Raw genomic sequence first — 25,953 nt, 5'->3', positions numbered from 1 at the left:
AACTACGTCATCAGAATGAGTCACAGTCCATTCTGTCGCAATGCTATGACGTTTCAAAAAACTATTTATCTGGTTTATACATTTAATGTCCCCTTTGTGCGTTATTTTCAACAGTATTTTGTGGGAATTAATTTCAATAAGAAATCGACTTCTTTCTAATGCGAAACATGAAAAATGTATGCTCTCACTAACTGTTAGTCGCTCTGGATAAGACCGTCTGCTAAATGACGTAAATGTGAGGTTTGTGGCCTGCAGAGGGCGACAAAAACGATGGTCTAGGTTGGGGAGCCATTAAGGTTGAATACAGTCTGGTTTAATCTGAGATATTTATAAATATAAATTATGTGAATAGCTTATGTGAATGCAGACATACACACAGCTGTCTTACCAAAATAATACAAACTAAATGCTGAAAGTAGTAGCCTATGTAGTCATGCATGCAAATAAAAATACTGAATAGCAGTTTGGCTTAGAATACTGACACAACTGCGAATTTGAACGACTGAATGCGAACAGAATATCAGAACAGTAAACAAAATATCAGATCGATAAAGGCATGACACAATCTATATTTAGGCTAGTTACATTAACCTCTACGGGATCGGTGTCCCGTATACGGGACTGTTGAGCTAACGTGCGCTAATGTGATTAGTATGACTGTTGTAAGTAACAGCAAACTTTCCAGGACATAGACATGTCTTATATTGGCAGAAAGCTTACATTCTTGTTAATCTAACTGTACTGTCCAATTTACAGTAGCTATTACAGTGAAAAAATAACATGCTATTGTTTGAGGAGAGCGCACAACAACAAAGAACGTATCACGGCAACTGGTTTGATACATTCACCTCTGAAGGTAAATAATGTACTTACATTCAGTAATCTTGCTCTGATTTGTCATCCTGAGGGTCCCAGAGATAAAATGTAGCATAGTTTTGTTTGATAAAATCAATTTCTATATTTCTATAGCTGGGTTCTACAGTTTGAACCCTTGCTGTCACTGGCTCCACACCCACCCTGCCTGGCCATCTAGATGTGTGAAAGTTAGTGTATAAGCTAATGATCCATCATGTATGACATTCCTGGGAGTGTGTAAACTTACATTTTGTATTACCATATCATTTTTGTATGTTCTCTATAGTTATGCACTTGGAAATGGCGTAGCAGTGCGGTCGTGTGCTATGTGTGTGTCCGTGTAAATAGCCAGTTTTTTGTATTTTTCGTACATTTTTCCCTATCACACTTTTCATCCTTCTACTAAATACAGTGGGGAGAACAAGTATTTGATACACTGACGATTTTGCAGGTTTTCCTACTTACAAAGCATGTAGAGGACTGTAATTTTTATCATAGGTACACTTCAACTGTGAGAGATGGAATCTAAAACAAAAATCCAGAAAATCACATTGTATGATTTTTAAGTAATTAATTTGCATTTTATTGCATGACATAAGTATTTGATCACCTACCAACCAGTAAGAATTCCGGCTCTCACAGACCTGTTAGTTTTTCTTTAAGAAGCCCTCCTGTTCTCCACTCATTACCTGTATCAGGGATGCAATTGTAGACCTGCACAAGGCTGGGATGGGCTACAGGACAATAGGCAAGCAGCTTGGTGAGAAGGCAACAACTGTTGGTGCAATTATTAGAAAATGGAAGAAGTTCAAGATGACGGTCAATCACCCTCGGTCTGGGGCTCCATGCAAGATCTCACCTCGTGGGGCATCAATGATCATGAGGAAGGTGAGGGATCAGCCCAGAACTACACGGCAGGACCTGGTCAATGACCTGAAGAGAGCTGGGTCCACAGTCTCAAAGAAAACCATTAGTAACACACTACGCCGTCATGGATTAAAATCCTACAGCGCATGCAAGGTCCCCCTGCTCAAGCCAGCGCATGTCCAGGCCCGTCTGAAGTTTGCCAATGACCATCTGGATGATCCAGAGGAGGAATGGGAGAAGGTCATGTGGTCTGATGAGACAGAAATATAGCTTTTTGGTCTAAACTACAATCGCCGTTTTTTGGAGGAAGAAGAAGGATGAGTACAACCCCAAGAACACCATCCCAACCATGAAGCATGGAGGTGGAAACATCATTCTTTGGGGATGCTTTTCTGCAAAGGGGACAGGACGACTGCACCGTATTGAGGGGAGGATGGATGGGGCCATGTATCGCAAGATCTTGGCCAACAACCTCCTTCCCTCAGTAAGAGCGTTGAAGATGGGTCGTGGCTGGGTCTTCCAGCATGACCACGACCCGAAACACACAGCCAGGGCAACTAAGGAGTGGCTCCGTAAGTAGCATCTCAAGGTCCTGGATGGCCTAGCCAGTCTCCAGACCTGAACCCAATAGAACATCTTTGGAGGGAGCTGAAAGTCCGTATTGCCCAGCGACAGCCCCGAAACCTGAAGGATCTGGAGAAGGTCTGTATGGAGGAGTGGGCCAAAATCCCTGCTGCAGTGTGTGCAAACCTGGTCAAGATCTACAGGAAACGTATGATCTCTGTAATTGCAAACAAAGGTTTCTGTACCAAATATTAAGTTCTGCTTTTCTGATGAATCAAATACTTTTTTCATGCAATAAAATGCAAATTATTTACTTAAAATTATTGACTTACCTTTTGTCTAGAATCTCCAGTTGAAACTAGCTAGCCAGCTAACTAGCTACTTGCTATTAGCCACCGTTAGCGGTTTTCACCCAGAACATCGGATTTTCTGCCGGAATAACTGAATCACTGGACATTAACACCGGATCGCAACTAGCTAGCTGCAACCAAATGGATGTTGCTGTTGGCTAATCACCACTGCCCCCGAAGCAAGCACCAGTTAGCCTTGAGCTAGCCTCGAGCCAGGCCCATATCCCGGCTATCTACCTCTCTGTCTACCGGACGGGAGTAGCCAGCTAACTAGCTACTTGCTATTAGCCACCGTTAGCGGTTTTTCACCATTAACCATGGCCTGCACTACCTACCAGCCAGCTCTAGTCTGGACTATTATCGGCCAGTCTGCACTGTCTGCACAGCGCGTTATCGACCCAGAACATATCGGTTTTTCTGCCGGAATCACTGAATCACTGGACCTTTAATTCCGGATCATCGCAACTAGCTAGCTGATGCTAGCTGTTGTTGTTGGCTAATCAGCCTTGACCTACATTCGAGTCAGGCCCATCTCCCCGCTATCTACCTCTCTGTCAACCGGACGGGACCTCCTAGAGTCGACACGGAGCCCCGCCGAACCATCACGACTGGTCTGCCGACGTAATCGTCTGTGGTTTCAACAGGCTTTCCGTTGCGACGACTACGAAGATCCATCTGCTAGCCCCGGCCTGCTAGCACACGCAAACAACAGCCATGCTTCCTGCTAGCCAGTGCTGTAGCACCAATTCGAACTGCTCTCGGACTCACATATTGCTGTTCCCTGGACCTTACGATCACTCAGCTGCACAGCTGATGCCTGCTGGACTGTTCCTTTACATGGTACCCTGTCCTGTTTATCTGTTTAGCCTCAGCCCAAACTTTCATCGCCATTACCAGTTGTTGTCTTAGCTCTCTCGAATAACACCTGTGATTGCTTTATGCCTCTCTCCCATTTCAATATGCCTTACCTATTGCTGTTCCAGTTAGTTCTTATTATACAATTTCACTGTAAAGCCCCAAGTCCCTCTCAAACTGCCTCAAATAGCTCCTTTGTTCCACCCCCCATACACGCGGAGACCGGCTCAATCGGTGCCTCCAGTGATGCTATCTCTTTCATTGTTACCCAACGCTTAGGTTTACCTCCACTGTACGCATATCGTTCCATATCCTTGTCTGTACATAATGCCCTGAATCTATTCTACAACGCCCGGAAATCTGCCACCTTTATTCTCTGTACCCAATGCACTAGAAGACCAGTCCTTAAAGCCTTTAGCCGTATACTTATTCTAGTCCTCCTCTGTTCCTCTGGTGATGTAGAGGTTAACCCAGGCCCTGTAGCCCCCAGTATCACTCCTACTCCCCAGGAGCTATAATTAGTTGACTTCTGTAACCGTAAAAGCATTGGTTTTTTGCACGTTAACATCAGAAGCCTCCTCCCTAAGTTTGAGTTATTCACTGTGTTAGCACACTCCACCAACCCTGATGTTCTAGCAGTGTCTGAATCCTGGCTTAGGAAGGCCACCAAAAATGCAAAATCTCCATCCCCAACTACAAAATGTTCTGTCTAGATAGAACTGCCAAAGGGGGTAGAGTTGCAATCTACTGTAGAGATAGCCTGCAGAGCTCTATCATACTATCCAGGTCTGTGCCCAAACAGTTTGAGCTCCTACTTCTAAAAATCCACCTTTCCAGAAATAAGCATTTCACTGTTGTCGCTTGCTACAGACCTCCCTCAGCCCCCAGCTGTGCCCTGGACACCATATGTGAATTGATTTCCCCCCATCTATCCTCAGAGTTTGTACTGCTTGGTGACCTAAACTGGGATATGCTTAACACCCCAGCCATCCTACAATCCAAACTAGATGCCCTCAATCTCACACAAATTATCAAGGAACCTACCAGGTACAACCCTAAATCCGTAAACATGGGCACCCTTATACAGTGAGGGAAAAAATTATTTGATCCCCTGCTGATTTTGTACGTTTGCCCACTGACAAATAAATGATCAGTCTATGATTTTAATGGTAGGTTTATTTGAACAGTGAGAGACAGAATAACAACAAAAAAATCCAGAAAAACGCATGTCAAATATGTTATAAATTGATTTGCATTTTAATGAGGGAAATAAGTATTTGACCCCCTCTCAATCAGAAAGATTTCTGGCTCCCAGGTGTCTTTTATACAGGTAACGAGCTGAGATTAAGAGCACACTCTTAAAGGGAGTGCTCCTAATCTCAGTTTGTTACCTGTATAAAAAGGCACCTGTCCACAGAAGCAATCAATCAATCAGATTCCAAACTCTCCACCATGGCCAAGACCAAAGAGCTCTCCAAGGATGTCAGGGACAAGATTGTAGACCTACACAAGGCTGGAATGAGCTACAAGACCATCGCCAAGCAGCTTGGTGAGAAGGTGACAACAGTTGGTGCAATTATTCGCAAATGGAAGAAACACAAAAGAACGGTCAATCTCCCTCGGCCTGGGGCTCCATGCAAGATCTCACCTTGTGGAGTTGCAATGATCATGAGAACGGTGAGGAATCAGCCCACAACTACACGGGAGGATCTTGTCAATGATCTCAAGGCAGCTGGGACCATAGTCACCAAGAAAACAATTGGTAACACACTACGCCGTGAAGGACTGAAATCCTGCAGCGCCCGCAAGGTCCCCCTGCTCAAGAAAGCACATATACATGCCCGTCTGAAGTTTGCCAGTGAACATCTGAATGATTCAGAGGAGAACTGGGTGAAAGTGTTGTGGTCAGATGAGACCAAAATGGAGCTCTTTGGCATCAACTCAACTCGCCGTGTTTGGAGGAGGAGGAATGCTGCCTATGACCCCAAGAACACCATCCCCACCATCAAACATGGAGGTGGAAACATTATGCTTTGGGGGTGTTTTTCTGCTAAGGGGACAGGACAACTTCACCGCATCAAAGGGACGATGGATGGAGCCATGTACCGTCCAATCTTGGGTGAGAACCTCCTTCCCTCAGCCAGGGCATTGAAAATGGGTCGTAAATGGGTATTCCAGCATGGCAATGACCCAAAACACACGGCCAAGGCAACAAAGGAGTGGCTCAAGAAGAAGCACATTAAGCTCCTGGAGTGGCCTAGCCAGTCTCCAGATCTTAATCCCATAGAAAATCTGTGGATGGAGCTGAAGGTTCGAGTTGCCAAACATCAGCCTCTAAACTTAATGACTTGGAGAAGATCTGCAAAGAGGAGTGGGACAAAAATCCCTCCTGAGATTTGTGCAAACCTGGTGGCCAACTACAAGAAACGTCTGACCTCTGTGATTGCCAACAAGGGTTTTGCCACCAAGTACTAAGTCATGTTTTGCAGAGGGGTCAAATACTTATTTCCCTTATTAAAATGCAAATCAATTTACAACATTTTTGACATGCGTTTTTCTGGATTTTTTTGGTTTTTATTCTGTCTCTCACTGTTCAAATAAACCTACCATTAAAATTATAGACTGATCATTTCTTTGTCAGTGGGCAAACGTACAAAATCAGCAGGGGATCAAATACTTTTTTACCTCACTGTATATATATATATATATATATATATATATATATATATATAGTATAATTGCAGGAAATTAGATGTAAAACTGCTAAATGTAGTGTTATAATTAAGCAATAAGGAGGTGGTGTGGTATATGGCCAATATACCACCGCTAAGGGCTGTTCTTGCGCACAACGCAATGCGGAGTTAGCCGTGGTATATTGGCCATATACCACAAACCCCTGAGGTGCCTTATTGCTATTTTAAACTGGTTACCAACGTAATTAGAGCAGTAAAAATAAATGTTTTGTCATAACCGTGGTATGCGGTCTGATATACCACGTCAGCCAATCAGCGTTCAGTGCTCGAACCACCAGTTTATATTTGATCATTCACTCCCAATGTACTTTCAATGCCAACCACTAGAGGACAGCATTCCTACACCACACGCTGTTGAAGCGATAGGTGCGCCTTTTTGTCCGCACTACACAGAAGTGCGATAAAAAGGACATGCAATTCATTCGCCCCAAAGCATGACTAGCGTTGGCACCATGACGTAAGGCTACAATTTCATTTTCATTAAGAAAATACAAATATTTCCCTCTCAGTTGTTGCCCAATGCCCTTTGTTATTCACACTATTTGGTCCTTATTTGTAGACTCTCACAGATGTGCGGTGTTTTATCCGAAGCAGCTCTATATACCCGTAATAGATAGTCTATGAAATACATGGAATTACACGGACCATGAGAGTACAGTGATCGGACTAGCTGTCAAAGTAACGCCTGCAAGCTACAACAGAGGTAAGCTATTAAATATATTTTAAGAGAAAGTTTCAGGATAGATAGTGGCTTTTAGTGCCCAAAAGCGCTCTAATTACTAGGATACTACTTTAGATTTGTATATTCTGCATCATACACCAGTGAAATATTTGTTTAAATGTTCATCCTTCATTGTTATTTGATCCATAGCATATACTAGCTGTATTGATCAAAACTTATTTGGCTGGGGTAACAGGCCTATTGTATTACCAAATGCATATGTGGTGTGGTGTGATATGGTTGCTTAAATGTTGGTAGGCTAACGATGTCCTTTAATCTTGTGACAACAACAATGTGGTAGCAACAATGTATAGCCAATTTCTTGCCTAAAGAAAATCGTTTACAGAGAGATGTGAGAGGATTTTATGCTCCCCTTTGCTCTGGTCAAATTGACTAAGCTAAATGGGATTGTGTTCATGAGCTAGCAGGTTCTTTTTTACAATAATTATTTTAAAGAATGTCATGTGGCTTAATCTTATTCAAGAAAGTGAAAGGGATTGGATTTCACAACACAGCCCTTTAGGCAAGGCTCAAAACAGCCTTTATTTTCACTGTGGCATCAGGGTTTTTCTTTGAGGTGTGTTACTCAATTGGATATTTCAAAAAGAAGATGCTGGGTCAGAAGTTATCATTTATCCTCAATGGAGCAAGTGGAGCCTCATTCTGTGAGAGAATGGTAGCTGTTGGGCTTGGCCAGTCCCTTGATGGTAGAACGAAGCCCTTAATTTTACCTTCACATTTCTAAGGTTAAGTGACTGATCCTATGTCAGCAGTTCAGAGGCAGATTTCCACACTGGATTAAGCCAGATTCAAGGATGTGTGTGGGCTTATGTGTGTGTGTTTGTTTCACCCTCTGTGTGTCACGGTTCAGACAGACGACAAGAGGACCACAATTGCGTCACACCAGAAAGTTTATTAAAACTTAAGGGAAAAGGGAAGTAGGGAGTGAGTGAAGGCTCCAGGGGTTATCCCGTCCAATGTGCTGGGTCTGTGCCCCCCCCCCAGTGGCAGCGGTGCGTCCGATGACGCCGGTGGTTGGTGGTCCAGAAGTCCTGGGGGGGGGGAGGAAACACAGACACAACGGGGCGGATGAAACAAGGCAGAAGTACAGTTCAAGGGAAATCCAAATACGTTGTAGCAAGGCAGAAGGCTGGTCAGAGTTACCGGGGTCGAAGAGTAGTCAGGAGTCGTAATGGCAGAAAGCAGGTCTGGTTTTCCTGGGGCAGAAGAGTATCCAAGAATCAGGCAGGTCCGGGGTCACAAAACAAGGGTGAGCCAGAAGCGCGAGCACACAGGTTCCGGGTGTGAGCTTTGCAGACGATCTGACAAAGGAGAGCTGAGAGACGGGACTTTAAATACTGGGAGAGGTTAGTGGGTAATGCAGCGCAGCTGGCAGAGTAATTAGAGCCGAGCAGAGCAGGGACAGGTGGAGCTCGTTAGGCTGAGTAGAGAGAGAGAGATGAGCAGAGTGGAAGATAGTGGAAACACATTAAGGTGGTAACCCGGTGGAGTGAGAGGGCTCATGACAGAACCCCCCAAGGGACGGCCCCAGAAGTCCCAAGAGCAACACCACGCCGGGCGGGAGGAGGGGAGCCGGAGGAGGGCTAGAACTCCTCCGAACGGTCCGAGCGAACGCCCTCATCCTCGGAGGAAGCCGGAGGGCCGTGGTCGGGAGATGGGACAGGTCCCGAGACAGGATCAGGCACAGGACAGGAAGCCGAGCGGGCAGGACGGTTAGGGATCCCTCTGGGGCGGCCCCTACGGATTGCAGGTTGATCAGGATGCCGTTGGTGGAAGGCGGTGATGAGAGTCCTATCCACAATCCGACTAGCTGGCACCCAGGTCCTTTCCTCAGGTCCATAGCCCTCCCAGTCAATGAGGTACTGGAGACCCCTACCCCTCCGTCTGGACCGAAGCAGGCGGCGGACGGTGTAAACCAGACCACCATCGACGAGCCGTGGAGGAGGAGGACAAGGCGCAGCAGGGACCAGCGGACTCTCATGAATGGGCTTAATCTTAGACACATGGAAAGTGGGGTGCACCCTCATGGAATTAGGCAGTTGGAGCCGGACAGCAGTTGGGCTAATCACTCTTATGATAGGGAATGGGCCAATGAACCGAGGTGCCAACTTCTGCGACTCCACCCTGAGTGGCAGGTTCCTTGACGACAACCACACCCTTTGACCAACATGGTAGGTGGGAGCAGGGATTCTCCGACGGTTGGCCCCGGTAGTGTAGCTGGCAACGGATCTGAGAAGTGTGGCTCGGGCCTGTGACCAGGTGCGGCGACATCGACGGGCAAACGCAAGTGCAGATGGGCAAGTAACCTCCCCTTCCTGACTGGCAAATAGAGGAGGCTGGTATCCATAAACACATTGGAAAGGGGACATACCGATGGCAGAGCAGGTCAGAGAATTGTGTGCGTACTCCACCCATGTCAATTGCTGCGACCAGGAGTGGGGGTTGCGTGAAGTCATGCATCGCAGTGCCTTCTCGAGCTCCTGATTTGCCCGCTCTGACTGCCCATTGGATTGGGGATGGAATCCGGAAGTCAGACTGACTGTGGCTCCCAGCAGGTGACAGAACTCCTTCCAAAAAGCGGAGGAGAATTGTGGACCACGGTCAGAAACTACATCCTTTGGCAGTCCGTGGATCCGGAAGACGTGTTCCAGGACCACCTGGGCGGTCTCCTTGGCGGTTGGGAGCTTGGGGAGGGGAATGAAGTGTGCCATCTTGCTGAATCGGTCAACTATGGTGAGAATGACGGTCTTGCCCCTTGAAGGGGGCAGCCCCGTGACAAAGTCAAGGGCGATGTGAGACCAGGGACGTCTGGGCACAGGCAGGGGCTGCAGCAATCCGGCTGGGGGGCTGGCAGGACGACTTGTGTTGGTTGCAGATGGGGCAGGCTTGGACGAATTCCCGTACATCCTTTCTCAGAGCGGGCCACCAGAACCTCTGGGCGAGCAGGTTGTAAGTGCGGGTGGAGCCAGGGTGACAAGCTAGGCGGGAGTCATGACCCCACTGAACGACCTGGGACCTTAGGTTTTCGGGGACAAAAAGGCGGTCAGCTGGGCAAGTGCTGGGACCGGGCTGGTTACGGAGAGCTTCCAGCACCTGTTCCTCAACAGCCCAGGTCAGAGCTGCTACGATGCAGGGACTTGGCAGAATCGACACAGGATCCTTGGAGGGGTTGTCATCCTTCTGGAATTGACGGGAGAGGGCGTCTGGCTTGGTGTTGCGTGATCCAGGCCGGTATGACAGAGTGAAATTAAACCTGGTGAAGAACAGGGCCCAGCGGGACTGCCTGGAGTTCAACCGTTTGGCCGTGCGGATGTACTCCAAGTTCTTATGATCGGTCCAAACGAGAAATGGAGTGGTGGACCCCTCCAGCCAGTGACGCCACTCCTCCAAGGCAAGCTTCACAGCCAGCAGCTCTCGGTTCCCTATGTCGTAATTGCACTCAGAGGGGGACAACCGACGTGAGAAAAAGGCACAGGGATGGAGCTTCCTATCCTCCGCAGCCCACTGAGAAATCACAGCACCAACTCCCACATCCGAGGCGTCCACCTCCACAATGAATTGCCGGTCCACGTCAGGCATCTGGAGGATGGGAGCGGAGGTGAACCTTACCTTGAGGGTACTGAAGGCCTTGTCGGCTGCTGGGGTCCAGGTGAAGGGTTGCTTGGTGCTGGTTAGAGCAGTGAGAGGGGCAGCAACGGTACTGTAGTTCCGGATAAACTTTCTATAGAAGTTAGCAAACCCCAGAAACTGTTGCAGCTTCTTTCTGTTCTCCGGAACTGGCCATGACGTGACTGCTGATACTTTGGCAGGATCCATTTGGATACTTCCCTCTGCCACTATGTACCCCAGGAAGGCCACTGTCTTGACGTGAAACTCACACTTCTCTGCCTTGGCGTAGAGGGAATTCTCCAGAAGACGATGAAGGACTTGCTGGACATGGCGGGTGTGTTCAGACAGGTTTCTGGAGTAGATTAAGATGTCATCCAGGTAAACGAAGACAAACTTGTTTAACATGTCCCGCAGTACATCATTCACTAGAGCCTGGAACACAGCAGGAGCATTGGTGAGGCCAAAAGGCATAACCAGATACTCGTAGTGGCCTGTTGGTGTATTGAATGCGGTCTTCCATTCATCTCCCTCCCGGATCCGCACTAGGTGGTAAGCGTTTCTGAGATCCAACTTGGTAAAAACAGTGGCTCCCTGGAGCAACTCAAAAGCAGAGGTGAGCAGAGGGAGAGGGTAACGGTTTTTCACTGTGATGTCGTTGAGTCCCCTGTAGTCGATGCAGGGGCGAAGAGATCCGTCCCTCTTCCCCACAAAGAAGAAGCCAGCACCAGCCGGAGATGAAGATGAACGGATCAATCCTGTGGACAGAGAGTCATTGATGTAGTCCTCCATGGACCTTCTTTCAGGAGCAGACAACGAATAAAGACGGCCCCTTGGAGGGGCTGTTCCAGGGAGGAGGTCGATGGCACAGTCGTACGGTCGGTGAGGGGGCAGAGATGTGGCTCTTGCTTTGTTAAACACTTCTCTGAGACCATGGTAGCATTCTGGGACATGGGAGAGGTCAGGGGCGGAGTTAGTAGGTACTGGCCGAGGGGTAGTGCGGCAGCAAGCAGGCAGGTTCGGTGGCAGTCCTCTCCCCACTCCCTGATCACCCCGGTCACCCAGTCGAGCTGAGGGTTGTGCCGGCGGAGCCATGGGTAACCCAGGATGAGGGGTTGGCCTGGAGAGGGGGAGCAGGTGAAACTGGATAGTTTCTTGATGGTTTCCGGACAGACCCATCAAGACCGGGGCCGTGACATGAGTGACCGATCCGAGTAAGTGTCCGTCCAGTGCCCGGGCAGGAATAGGAGGTGTCAAACGGAGGTTCTCCAGTCCCAGTTGGCGTGCCAGCTTGATGTCCATTATGTTGGCTTCGGCGCCAGAATCCACCAGAGCAGCCAGGGTGTGAGTAGAGTCAGAGAGGCGGAGGTGAACTTGCAGCAAGGGTTTGCGGTCGGAGGACTGGATGGTCATTGAGCTCAACCGGACTCCCCTATGCCCGGTGAGCTTCGGCTTTTAAAGGGCAGGTTACCACACGATGTCCATCACCTCCACAATAGAGGCAGAGGTTTGAGGTGAAGCGGCGCTGGCGCTCTGCAGGAGTGAGAGAGGCTCGCCCAATCTCCATAGGCTCAGACTGATCAAGCTGACTTGGGTGAGTGGCAGTAGCTGACAGGAGCCCAGTCGGATCTCTCCGAATGCCGGTAGTTGGTGGACCTTGGCGCCCCCTCTCACGACGACGGGTCTGTATCCTTCTGTCGATCCGGACAGTCAGTGCGATGGCTTCATCAAGAGTGGAAGGCAGTTCATGGGAGACCAACTCGTCCTTGATATAGTCAGCCAAGCTATGGAAGAACGCGTCCACCAACGATGGTGTGTTCCAAGAACTTCGTCTTGCCAGGGTTCGGAAGTCGATGGAATGGTCTGCGACTGTACGTCTGCCTTGTCGAATACTGAACAGTTCACGAGACGCCTCTGCGGTTGGTGAATCCAGGTCAAACACCTTCAGCATCTCCTCAGCAAACAGGTCGAAGGTTGCACATGCGGGGGTTTGACGTTCGAACTCTGCTGTTCCCCAGAGTCGAGCTCGGCCCGTCAGGTGAGTGATGGCATACCCGACCCTAGCCCCCTCCGTGGCGAAGGTCCTTGGCTGCAAGGAGAACTGAAGTCGGCAGCTAGTCAGGAATGGCCGGACCTGGGTAGAATCGCCGTTGAACCGCTCGGGGTTTCCAATCTTGGGTTCCGGGGCAGCGGCTGAAATGACCGGGGCAGGTGACTCGGAGGCAGGGCTGGTGGGCAGACTGGCTGGGGTAAGGTTGGTGAGGAGTTGGATGATCCTGGCGAAGTTGTTGTTGCTGCTGCTGGGACTGCTGCTGGTGCTGCTGGAACTGCTGATGCTGTTGGCGGCCGACCTGAAGCAGAGAGGTGATGTCGCCGCTCATGCGGCCTAGCTCTCTCTCAGTGTGTTCCAGGCGTAGCATGGCGGTGGGTTGCTTAGGTTCTTCGGTTTCCATGTCGGGGGAAGTGTGCGCTGAGTCCATGATGGTCAGATCGTACTGTCACGGTTCAGACAGACGACAAGAGGACCACAATTGCGTCACACCAGAAAGTTTATTAAAACTTAAGGGAAAAGGGAAGTAGGGAGTGAGTGAAGGCTCCAGGGGTTATCCCGGTCCAATGTGCTGGGTCTGTGCCCCCCAGTGGCAGCGGTGCGTCCGATGACGCCGGTGGTTGGTGGTCCAGAAGTCCTGGGGGGAGGAAACACAGACACAACGGGGCGGATGAAACAAGGCAGAAGTACAGTTCAAGGGAAATCCAAATACGTTGTAGCAAGGCAGAAGGCTGGTCAGAGTTACCGGGGTCGAAGAGTAGTCAGGAGTCGTAATGGCAGAAAGCAGGTCTGGTTTTCCTGGGGCAGAAGAGTATCCAAGAATCAGGCAGGTCCGGGGTCACAAAACAAGGGTGAGCCAGAAGCGCGAGCACACAGGTTCCGGGTGTGAGCTTTGCAGACGATCTGACAAAGGAGAGCTGAGAGACGGGACTTTAAATACTGGGAGAGGTTAGTGGGTAATGCAGCGCAGCTGGCAGAGTAATTAGAGCCGAGCAGAGCAGGGACAGGTGGAGCTCGTTAGGCTGAGTAGAGAGAGAGAGATGAGCAGAGTGGAAGATAGTGGAAACACATTAAGGTGGTAACCCGGTGGAGTGAGAGGGCTCATGACACTGTGTATCTTTCATAGGAGACGTGTGTCAAGAGCGGTGTAAGATGAGGCTCATAAAAACCACTCAAACAGTGTTCAGACGAGTAAGGTGACATCCTTTTAGATGATTGTACAGACACAAGGTTATTAAGAACTATTCTAGTCCATGGTTGCCTACCCTGGTCCTGGAAAGCTTTGAACTTTGACCCCAGCCCGTGCCTCTCTACTCTGCCCAATGCAGACTATGATGTGTGAGTCCTCCCTGGTGCGATGCCTGCAGCTGTGTGTGTTCTTACTGATGGTGGCCAGACTGCAGGGTGAGTGGACATAGCACTTGACATATTGACAAATTGTTATTTGTATTAGTAAGTTCACCACATTATTGTGGTTTTGCTCATGTTTCCGCCAAATAATATGTTGTATACAGTGTTAGACATCTACAGTGCCTTCAGAAAGTATTTATAGCCCTTGGCTTATTCCACATTTTGTTTTGTTACAGCCTGAATGTTAAAATCAATTTTTTTAATCACCCATCTACACACAATACCCCATAATGACAAAGTGAACACATGTTTTTGTAGTTTTTGCAAATTTATTGACAATGAAATACAGAAATATCTAATTCACATAAGTACACTACATGACCAAAAGTATGTGGACACCTGCTTATCGAACATCTCAATCCAAAATCATGGGCGTTGATATAGATGGAGTTGGTCTAACCTTTGCTGCTATAACAGCCTGCACTCTTCTGTGTCACGAGTTGCTAAGCCAGAACCCAGAAGCAGACCAGGACAAGGTAAGTTGAAACGAAGGTGAGTGTTTATTTACAAGTTCAAGAGTGATGCTGAATAATCCAGGGAACAGAGCGGGCGGCGTTGATTAGTTGTTGGGGGTGCAGTGGTTGATCCCATCCTGGGTCGGCAGCCGCCGACCACCAGGCAGAGGTTGGATGAAGGTTCCGGACGGGTGACTGCAGATGGAACAAAACGGGGGTAAGTAAGCAACAAACCAACAAGGTGCAAAAACAACAAAACTAACGCTAGGCTCTAAGACTGATACTCTGGTAAACCTACTGTTCATGGCTAACGATCCGGCAGGGAATGGATGTTAGGCCAGAGCCTAAGAAGGGTGATGATCAGGACCAGGTGTGCAGATTGCTGATGGGATGCAGGTGCGGAAATCAAGAGAGCTCCCGGAGCGTTCCCGAACCCTCGGGAAACTGGAGATCACGAACAGAAAACTAGTCACCAGACAGGACCCGACTCAGACTGCCGGGATCGTTACAGTACCCCCCCTCCGACGAACGCCACCGGGCGGACTCCCCCGGAGCGCCAGGATGGAGGCGGTAGAAGTCACTGATGAGGTCAGCATCTAGGACCTGTCGCCGCGGAATCCAACTCCTCTCTTCAGGACCATACCCCTCCCAGTCCACGAGATACTGGAAACCCCGGCCCCGCCGTCTGGAATCCATGATGCGACGCACCGTGTAGGCAGGACCACCTCCGATCATCCGAGGAGGAGGAGGAGGAGGCGGAGGAGGCAACAGAGGACTGAGGAAAACAGGCTTGAGGCAGGAGACATGAAAGGTGGGATGGACTCTGAGCGTCCTCGGGAGTTTGAGTCGAACTGCCACCGGATTGATCACCTTCTCCACCACAAACGGACCAATGAACTTCGGTAACAACTTCCTAGACTCAGTCCGTAACGGAAGATCCCGTGGTGGCCAACCAGACCCTATCTCCGATGGAATAGGTGGGAGCGGGGATCCGGCGACGATTCGCCTGGAGCTGATACCGGTCCGAAACTCTAAGGAGTGCCTTTCTGGCCCGATGCCAGGTCCGGTGGCAACGACGAATATGGGCCTGAACAGAAGGCACTGAGAGCTCCTTCTCCTGAGAAGGGAACAGGGGAGGTTGGTAGCCATACAGGCACTGGAAGGGAGACATCCCAGTGGCAGATGTAGGGAGAGTATTGTGGGCATACTCAACCCAAGGCAACTGAGAGACCCAGGAGGTGGGGTTGGAAGAGACCAGGCAGCGTAGCGTGGATTCCATCTTCTGGTTGGCTCTCTCCGCCTGACCATTGGATTGGGGGTGAAAACCAGATGTGAGACTGACTGTAGCTCCAATGGCCAAACAGAAGGACTTCCAGACAGCAGAGGTAAACTGAGGGCCACGGTCGGAAACGATATCACTGGGCAAACCGTGGACCCTGAAAACCTCCCTAACCAGGATCTCGGACGTCTCCGAGGCAGAGGGAAGCTTGGCAATTGGCACAAAGTGGGCGAACTTGCTGAATCTGTCCACGATAGTCAGAACGACCGTGTTCCCCTCAGAAGCGGGCAGCCCAGTGACGAAGTCCAGGGCCAGATGCGACCATGGTCGCCGGGGAATAGGAAGGGGGTGAAGTAGTCCAGAGCTGGGCCGATTGGTACTCTTATTCTGCGCACACACTGGACAGGCAGCAACAAAACCCCGAGTATCCTCGGCCATGGCAGGCCACCAAAAACGTTCTGCGAAGAAACGCCATTGTCCGAGCCACGCCAGGGTGACAAGCCATCTTGCTGGCGTGGGACCATTTGAGGACAGCAGGACGAACCGACTCAGGCACAAACAACCGACCGGGTGGACCGTTACCGGGACCGGGCTGAGTCGAAGGGCCGCCAGCACCTCCTCCTCAATCTTCCACATAACTGCTCCCACGACGCAGTTCCGGGGGAGAATTGTCTCGGTCTTGGACCCACTCTCCTCCGTCTTGGAGAACATCCGGGACAAGGCGTCCGCCTTGCCGTTCTTAGATCCAGGTCGGAACGTCAGGGAAAACTTGAATCGTCCGAAAAACAACGCCCACCTGGCCTGACGGGAGTTGAGACGTTAGCCGATTGCACGTAAGCAAGATTCTTGTGGTCAGTCCAGACAATAAACGGTTGCTCCGCCCTCCAACCAGTGGCGCCACTCCTCCAAGGCAAGTTTCACCGCGAGAAGCTCCCGGTTACCCACATCGTAATTCCTCTCCGCAGGCGAAAGGCGACGAGGTAGTAGGCGCAGGGATGGAGTTTACTGTCCGTGGAGCATCGCTGCGACAGGATGGCGCCAACTCCCACATCAGACGCGTCCACTTCAACGACGAACTGACGGGCCGTGTCCGGTTGAGAGAGAATCGGTGCGTTGGTGAATCGCCTCTTCAAATCCAGAAACGCTCGATCCGCCTCCGGATTCCACTTGAAGGTCCTGATACTGGAAGTCAAGGCAGTTAACGGAGCGGCCACACGGCTGTAATCCCGGATGAATCTGCGGTAGAAATTCGCAAACCCCCAAAAATCTCTGGAGCTGCAATCTCGTACCGGGCTGGGCCCATTCCAGAACCGCTCTAACCTTCTCCTGGTCCATCCTAATCTCTCCCCTGGAGATGATGTACCCGAGAAAGGATGTCGTGTGGGCGTGAAACTCGCACTTCTCGGCCTTCACGAACAGGCGATTCTCCAACAATCGCTGCAGAACCTGCCGGACATGCTGGACGTGGTCGGAAGGTTCCTTCGAGAAGATCAGAATGTCATCCAGGTAAACAAACACAAAGAGACCGATCATATCTCTCAGGACGTCGTTCACCATACTCTGGAATACCGCTGGAGCATTGGTCAGTCCAAACGGCATCACCTGATACTCGAAGTGACCCATCGGTGTATTGAAACCCGTCAACCACTCGTCCCCCTCTCTGATCCGGACCATGTGATACGCATTGCGTAGGTCTAGCTTGGTGAACACCGTAGCACCCTGTAAGGAGTCGAAGGCAGAACTCATCAAGGGCAGGGGATACTTGTTCTTGACCGTGATGTCATTCAACCCCCGATAATCAATACACGGTCGAAGAGAGCCATCCTTCTTACCCACAAAGAAGAATCCTGCCCCCCAGGGGTGATGACGAGGGACGAACGAGACCAGCAGCTAGGGACTCCTTGATGTAGGTCTCCAAAGCCTCACGCTCAGGTCGGGAGATACTGTATAACCTTCCCTTGGGGTAGACAGCTCCAGGGAACAGGTTGATGGCACAATCATATGGTCGGTGGGGAGGGAGTGACAGAGCCTTCTGCTTACTGAAAACTTCCCCCAAATCGTGATATGTCTCGGGAACCAGGGACAAATCTGGGGGTTTAGCCTCAATCACCTGACTGGGAACCGAATGGGGGCAGGCAGTCTTGAGACAGTTAGCATGACAATCAAGGCTCCAACTCGTTACCTTGCCCGTCACCCAATCGAACGTGGGATTGTGCTCCTTCAGCCAGGGGTATCCAAGGACCAGAGGAACATGGGAAGACGGCAGAATGAAGAATGAAATCATCTCAGAATGATTCCCCGACAACCGCATCTTAACCGGTTCAGTCCTCATCGTGATACGTGCCAGACTACTGCCGTTCAGAGTGGTCGCTTCAATGGCTTCCGGCAATTGCTCCTTGGAAAGCCCCAGCTGTTCCACCAACTCGGCATCAAGAAAGCTTCCATCGGCACCTGAATCGATAAAGCGTTAATCGCTAAGCTCTGATTCCTGTTCACAAGGGTAGCCGGGAAACGGGGTCTGACAGAGGTACTGAGAGGTTGAAACTGGCTCGCTAAAAGTCCTCCCAACTTTAGCGAGCCGGGCAGTTTGACGACCGCCGGGAACAAGTGGAGATGTAATGTCCCGAGCTACCACAGTAGAGGCAGCAGTTGGTCTTACGTCTATGTTGACGCTCCTCCTTGGTTAACCCGTGCCGCCCCACTTGCATGGGTTCAGAATCGGGAGAGAGGACCTCTCCACTAATCCTTTGTGGTGGAGAATGATCGACGTGTTCTGGTCCACCACCCGACCCGACTGGGAACTGAAAAGCTGATCGATTGGACGGACCCCATTGCTTCTCCCTCCTTCGCTCTCGGACTCGATTATCCACCCGAATAGACAAGGCTACCAAGCTGTCCAGGTCACTAGGCTCCGGATAGGAGATCAACTCATCCTTGAGCTGCTCCGACAGACCCTGGTACAAGGCCGCTTGCAGAGACTCCTCGTTCCACCCACTCTCCACAGCCAACGTCTTGAACTCGATCACGAAGTCGGCCACGCTGCGAGTTCCTTGGTGAAGCGAAAACAGGCGCCTAGCTGCGTCCCTCCCTCGGACGGAATGGTCGAAGAGCTTCCTCATCTCGGCCGTGAACCCCTGGTATGAAGCCATGCAGGGGTCTTGTCGTTCCCAAACGGCTGAAGCCCACTCCAGCGCTCGACCACGCAGCAACGCAATCACAAAGGCTATCCTAGCCTTGTCTGTGGCATAAGAGTAGGGCTGTAGATCGAACACTAATCCACACTGCATAAGGAAGGAACGGCATCTTCCCAGCTCCCCCTCATATTTATCCGGCGTCGGAACCTTGGGCTCACGGAAGGACACAGCTCCAGAAGCGGCAGGCGAGATGGGTGAAACCGGTAGTGGATCCTCCACCGGAAACTTGCGTTGGTTCTGGACCTCCGTCAGACCGGTAGAAAGGTTCCGAACTGACAACGCGATCTCCTGTAGTACCGTGCTATGATGGCCCAACATCTTCTCCTGATGGGTAATGGCATGGCGAACAGAGTCCAGGTCCGCTGGGTTCATTACTGGCCGGATCGTTCTGTCACGAGTTGCTAAGCCAGAACCCAGAAGCAGACCAGGACAAGGTAAGTTGAAACGAAGGTGAGTGTTTATTTACAAGTTCAAGAGTGATGCTGAATAATCCAGGGAACAGAGCGGGCGGCGTTGATTAGTTGTTGGGGGTGCAGTGGTTGATCCCATCCTGGGTCGGCAGCCGCCACCACCAGGCAGAGGTTGGATGAAGGTTCCGGACGGGTGACTGCAGATGGAACAAAACGGGGGTAAGTAAGCAACAAACCAACAAGGTGCAAAAACAACAAAACTAACGCTAGGCTCTAAGACTGATACTCTGGTAAACCTACTGTTCATGGCTAACGATCCGGCAGGGAATGGATGTTAGGCCAGAGCCTAAGAAGGGTGATGATCAGGACCAGGTGTGCAGATTGCTGATGGGATGCAGGTGCGGAAATCAAGAGAGCTCCCCGGAGCGTTCCCGAACCCTCGGGAAACTGGAGATCACGAACAGAAAACTAGTCACCAGACAGGACCCGACTCAGACTGCCGGGATCGTTACATTCTGGGAAGGCTTTCCACTAGATGTGGGAACATTTCTGAGGGGACTTACTTCCATTCAGCCACAAGAGCATTAGTGAGGTCAGGCACTGATGTTGGGTGATTAGGCCTGGCGTGCAGTCGGCGTTCAATTTCATCACAAAGGTGTTCAATGGTGTTGAGGTCAGTTCTATGTGCAAGCCAGTCAAGTTCTTCCACACCAATCTCGACAAACCATTTCTGTATGGACCTCGCTTTGTGCACAGGGGCATTGTCATGCTGAATCAGGAAAGGGCCATCCCCAAACTGTTGCCACAAAGTTGGAAGCGCAGAATCGTGTAGAATGTCGTTGTATGCTGTAGCGTTAAGATTTCCCTCCACTGCAACTAAGGGGCCTAGCCCTAACCATGAAAAACAGCCCCAGACCATTATTCCTCCTCCACCAAACTTTACAGTTTGCATTCAGGCAGGTAGCGTTCTCCTGGCATCCGCCAAACCCAGAGTCGTCCATTGGACTGCCAGATGGTGAAGTGTGATTAATCACTCCAGAGAACGCGTTTCCACTGCTCCACAGTCCAATGGCGGCAAACTTTACACCACTCCAGCCAACACTTGCCATTGCGCATTGTGATCTTAGGCTTGTGTGCGGCTACTCGGCAATGGAAACCCATTTCATGAAGCTCCCGATGAACAGTTCTTGTGCTGACGTTGCTTGCAGAGGCAGTTTTGAACTCGGTATTGAGTGTTGCAACCGAGGACAGACGATTTTTACGCGCTACGCGCTTCAGCACTCTGCGGTCCCGTTCTGTGAGCTTGTGTGGCCTACCACTTCGTGGCGGAGACGTTTTTGCTCCTAGACGTTTCCATTTCACAATAACAGCACTTACGGTTGACTGGGGCAGCTCTTGCAGGGCCGAAATTTGACGAACTGACTTGTTGGAAAGGTGGCATCCTATGACAGTGCCACGTTGAAAGTCACTGAGCTCTTCAGTAAGGCCATTCTACTGCCAATGTTTGTCTATGGAGATTGCATGGCTGTGTTCGATTTTATACACCTATCAGCAATGGGTGTGGCTGAAATAGTGGAAAGCAAACTGAACCAGGTTTTCCTCTAGGATTTTCCTTGTGCAAAATCCCTGTGCAAAACTCCCTAGTCCTTGCATATGACAAGGAAATATGGAGAGTGGTACTCAGTAATGCGTTGTATTGGATTTGTCCCAAACATAACACTTTTTATTCAGGACAAAAAGTGAATTGCTTTGCCACATTTTTTTCAGTATTACTTAGTGCCTTGTTGCAAACAGGATGCATGTTTTGGAATATTTTAATTCTGTACAGGCTTCCTTTTTTTCACTCTGTCAATTAGAATAGTATTGTGGAGTAACTACAATGTTGTTGATCCATCCTCCGTTTTCTCCTATCACAGTCATTAAACTCTGTAACTGTTTTAAAGTCACCATAAGCCTCGTGGTGAAATCCCTGAGCGGTTTCCTTCCTCTCCGGGCAACTGAGTTAGGAAAGACGCCTTTATCTTTATAGTGACTGGGTGTATTGATACACCATCCAAAGTGTAATTAATAACTTCACCATGCTCAAATGGATATTAAATGTCTGCTTTTTTTTTACCCATCTACCAATAGGTGCCCTTCTTTGCGAGACATTGGAAAACCTCCCTGGTCTTTGTGGTTGAATCTGTGTTTGAAATTCACTTCTCGACTGAGGGACCTTATGTGAGATACAGAGATGTGGTAGTCATTCAAAAATCATTTAAAACACAGTCCATGCAACTTATTATGTGACTTGTTAAGCAAATATTTACTCCTGAACTTATTTAGGCTTTCCAAAACAAAGGGGTTGAATACTTATTGACATATTAGGTCCAAAAGACTTCTCAACAGCTTCTACCCCCAAGCCATAAGACTCCTGAACAGCTAATCATGGCTACCCGGACTATTTGCACTGCCCCCCCCACCCCCATCCTTTTTACGCTGCTGCTACTCTGTTAAGTATTTATGCATAGTCACTTTAACTCTACCCACATGTACATATTACCTCAACTACCTCAACTAGCCGGTGCCCCCGCACATTGACTCTGCAACGGTACCCCCCTGTATATATAGCCTCCCTACTGTCACTTTATTTTACTGTATATATAGATTAAATTAATTAAATTAATTAAATTAATTAAATTAATATGCCATTTAGCAGACGCTTTTATCCAAAGCGACTTACAGTCATTCGTGCATACATTTTTGTGTATGGGTGGTCCCGGGGATCGAACCCACTACCTTGGCGTTACAAGCGCCGTGCTCTACCAGCTGAGCTACAGAGGACCATATAGCCTCCCTACTGTCACTTTATTTTACTTCTGCTCTTTTTTTCTCAACACTTTTTTTGTTGTTGTTTTATTCTTACTTTTTTTGTTTAAAATAAATGCACTGTTGGTTAAGGGCTGTAAGTAAGCATTTCACTGTAATGTCTGCACCTGTTGTATTCGGCGCATGTGACCAATATAATTTGATTTGATTTGATTTAATATTAAATTCAGGCTGTAACACAACAAAATGTGGAATAAGTAATGGGCAGATCAGTCAAACAACACGTGCATGAGTTGTTTGAATGATCTGTGATCCCTGTTGTCCCTTCCCCTATCAATGTCCCAGGCAAGGTAACAGCCCCTGAGCGCGTGGAGGCCCCCGTGGAACTCCCCTTCACTCTGACCTGTCTGGTATCTAAGGGGCGTGGGGACAGCCTGAAACAGGTGCGCTGGCTGGATGTCCAGAACCAGACTCTGTTGACCTACCAGCCCAGCCAGAAGGACAGCGTGAGCGGCCAGCAGCATGTAGAGCTGGCCCCCTCCCCCAAGGACACCTCAGCCATCACCATCCGCAGGGTGGGCTTCAGAGACGAGGGCTGCTACACCTGCATCTTTGACCTTTACCCCTCGGGATCGCAGGAGGGTCACACCTGCCTCACCGTCACATGTGAATAGAGGAGAATGTTCAGATTTCCTCTGTGTCATTGCTGTGTTACTCTTTGATAGGAGTCTGAGTGTCACAGCTGAGTGCATTGGCATGTCCCAATCATTGTTTTATACTTCTCTTTTTCCTGCCCTGCTTCACTCGCTCCTTCTGAATCTTTGATCTTAGAGGAGTTAATATGTCAACAGAGAAATGGAGGAAGGGGGCAGAGGTTATCTGTATTCAGATACAGTGGCTGGAAGCGTTAAGGGGACAGAGAGAAACAACAGGAAGAGAGAGAGGGGAATAGAAATAAATGTCTGGGGTGTTCTGGTCAGCAGCATGGCCACTCACATGAGGTTTACAAGGAGCGTGTTGTTGATTCTGAACTCAATTTATACTCTATTTTCTGCCCATCCTTTTGTTTGGTGCCATACTTTTTTTCTCAGTGGACTCAGTGGTGCCTTGCTACCTATCTGGAGACCTATTCAGGAAAGGGGAAATGAAAGGGGGATATCTAGTCAGTTGTACAACTGAATGCATTCAACTGAAATGTGTCTTCCACATTTAACCCAACCAGGAAGTCACTCCTCTTTTGATAAACCTCTATACTATAGGGATGTACTCAGATGGATGTAGAGAGATGTCATGACTCCCATCCCTATGTGCTGTTGTCATATGTTCCCATATCAGCGTGTAGCATAGAAGCTGTGGGAGCAGACCCATGTGTTACTGACAGGTCTGTGTGGTCACAGACTGTGGTTAGGGGAGGGGAGGCTCATACTGGTAATCAGAAACTGCTGTTGCAGACAGAACGGTAGACGCACAGATAGCATACCATAGTGTGTGTGTGTGTGTGTCTGTCTGTCTGCGATAACATATTATTTCCCTCTCCTCCAGCCCGTGTGACTGCTGAAGGTAACAAGACAGTGGTGAGTGGTAAGGCGGCAGCCCTGTCTTGCTCCTATGGCCTGCCAGAGAAGGTACAGCAGGTGCTGTGGAGACATACAGCAGAGCAGGGGGACTCCAGCGAAGTAGCCTCCTATGCCAAGCGCAGCGACCCCATGATCGAGCCGCCCTACCAGGAGAGGGCCTGGCTGACCCCCTCCCTTTCCCACAGCCAGCTGTCCATCAGACCAGTCAGCGTCCAGGATGAGGGCTGCTACACCTGCGAGTACCACACCTACCCAGAGGGCACCAAGAGCGCTACCGTCTGCCTCACTGTCTTTGGTAGGAAGGGTACTCAACATACACCTTCCTCACTGTCTTTGGCAGTGTTAAGCTAAACATCCTCATCACTGTCTAATAGTGTCTATAGTAATGATAGTAATCTATAGTAATGATGATTTAATATAATGCCAGCATACCCATCTTCATGTGCATGTGCTTTACACTGTGTTAAATGGGTGTAACTGTAGAGTGGGAGCCTAGGTAGTGCAAGATGTTTGAATCCCCAGCATGATAGTTAATCTGGTTCAGACCTGACTGTGCTGAATGAACCAGACTGGTGAATGCTCTCTTTCACTCCATAGAGAAGAGTTATTACTCCTCTGTTATAGTAATATACAGTGCAGACCCTAAGGTGAGGAATAATACTGCTGTTGTGATTGGATGATGGTGGTCGAAATGTTATCAAATATTAGGTTATAACACTGGGAGTTATTTTGTTGCTGTTGTGATTCGCTGATGGTGGTCGATATGTTATCAAATATTAGGTTATAGCACTGGGAGTTCTTTTGTTGCTGTTGTGATTGGCTGATGGTGGTCGATATGTTATCAAATATTAGGTTATAACACTGGGAGGTCTTTTGTTGCTGTTGTGATTGGCTGATGGTGGTTGATATGTTATCAAATATTAGGTTATAACACTTTTTTTTGGTTGCTTCTGCATAGTTTCACCTAGGCAAGGGAGGGAGATGATTTGACAAATGTGTGTGTGTGTGCACGAGTGCATGCACGTGCACGACACGTGTGTGTGCTCTGACCTCTGTGTCCACTGACAGCATTGACAGTCTTAAATGACGAACATGGTTGTAGTGACAGTGAAAGAGGCAGTTTAACAATATGCCGCTACTCCTATTTGATTACTACTGCTGCTACAGTATGCTATAGCCCAGAGGTGCTCCCTGAACAGCCATATGTTAGATGTAGGCTGAGACCTGAAGGCAGCTCTAAAGGGATTGAGGTGGAAAGGAGTGTATCTAATACTGTGCTGTTCCTGACATGGTTGTGGCTGAAAATGAGGTATATCTGTTGCTGGTAAGGGCTCTTCAGGGAAGAGGTACAGGTGGGTTTATTTCATGGTGGATTTATTACCTGACACACTGTATACTGTGGGAGACGCATGCACACGCCCACACACACACACACACACACACACACAGACACACAGACACACACACACACATACACACACACACACACTCGTTTCAAATCAGTGTTTGATCATCATTCGTTTTCCGGCTGTTTGAAGTTGTAGTTAGTGGTGTTTGTGTGATTAAGTGAAACACAAACCCAGAATGAATAGAACGGACTTGGAAGCTTTAACCCTGGCAATTGACTGGTAAACTCATGGGTACACTCGCAATGGCTGCCTGGTATTGTGAAATGTTCTATCAACTGATGCTGGATTGCCATGGTAATGTAGAATGTTCATTAAAATGATGCTAACTGATGTGGCTCGTGCAATGGAATATATATATTTTTAATGTCAGTTGAATTGACTCAACAAATCACAGCAAAGATTGAAGGGTACACTTCCTGATTTTACTTCCTGGCATGGGTACACTCAAAATGGCTGCCAGTCCACCCATTATGCCCTCATTGTCTTGAATGGAGATGCCCTTTCTATTAATTCTTATTTCTATGGATGTGTCTCCCTGAAGGAGCACTGACAGAGAGTTTACATTAGCAGTAAATAATGGATCTATTAAATGGAGAGAGGGGGGAGTAAAGTGTGACACCCAAAGGCATGACTGTATTACTGTTTCAGGCAGACAGTGCTCCCTACTGTCTCATCAACCCCACCTCTCTCTCCCTTTTCCCATTTCTCTCATTCTTGCTCTCCCTCCCTCTCTCTGTCTTTTCCCTGTCAGCCCAGTCAAACAGCAAGG

The 25,953-nt window shown here is 49.1% G+C and overlaps 1 protein-coding gene across 4 annotated transcripts in view; it reads left to right on the top strand.

Moving 5' to 3' along the window:
* Nucleotides 1-6,612: 6,612 nt before the first annotated feature.
* The window catches only part of LOC121537090 (OX-2 membrane glycoprotein), a 28,691-nt gene continuing 9,350 nt past the window's right edge, over nucleotides 6,613-25,953 (top strand). For 2 of the 4 annotated variants that reach the window (XM_045206433.1, XM_041844857.2), the window contains exons 1-5: nucleotides 6,683-6,947; nucleotides 13,769-13,833; nucleotides 13,971-14,046; nucleotides 22,544-22,864; nucleotides 23,741-24,070. In XM_045206433.1, coding sequence (XP_045062368.1) covers nucleotides 13,795-13,833; nucleotides 13,971-14,046; nucleotides 22,544-22,864; nucleotides 23,741-24,070 — 766 coding nt within the window. In that variant the 5' untranslated portion in view covers nucleotides 6,683-6,947; nucleotides 13,769-13,794. Of the gene's footprint in view, nucleotides 6,948-13,768; nucleotides 13,834-13,970; nucleotides 14,047-22,543; nucleotides 22,865-23,740; nucleotides 24,071-25,953 lie in introns of all 4 variants that reach the window. The other 2 variants (XM_041844856.2, XM_041844858.2) reach the window with 2 other exon arrangements.

Source organism: Coregonus clupeaformis, chromosome 23, assembly GCF_020615455.1.
Source record: "Coregonus clupeaformis isolate EN_2021a chromosome 23, ASM2061545v1, whole genome shotgun sequence".
NCBI lineage: Eukaryota > Metazoa > Chordata > Actinopteri > Salmoniformes > Salmonidae > Coregonus > Coregonus clupeaformis.
The sequence above is the reverse complement of the archived record's forward strand: the minus strand, read 5'-3'. Positions and strand labels throughout refer to the sequence as shown.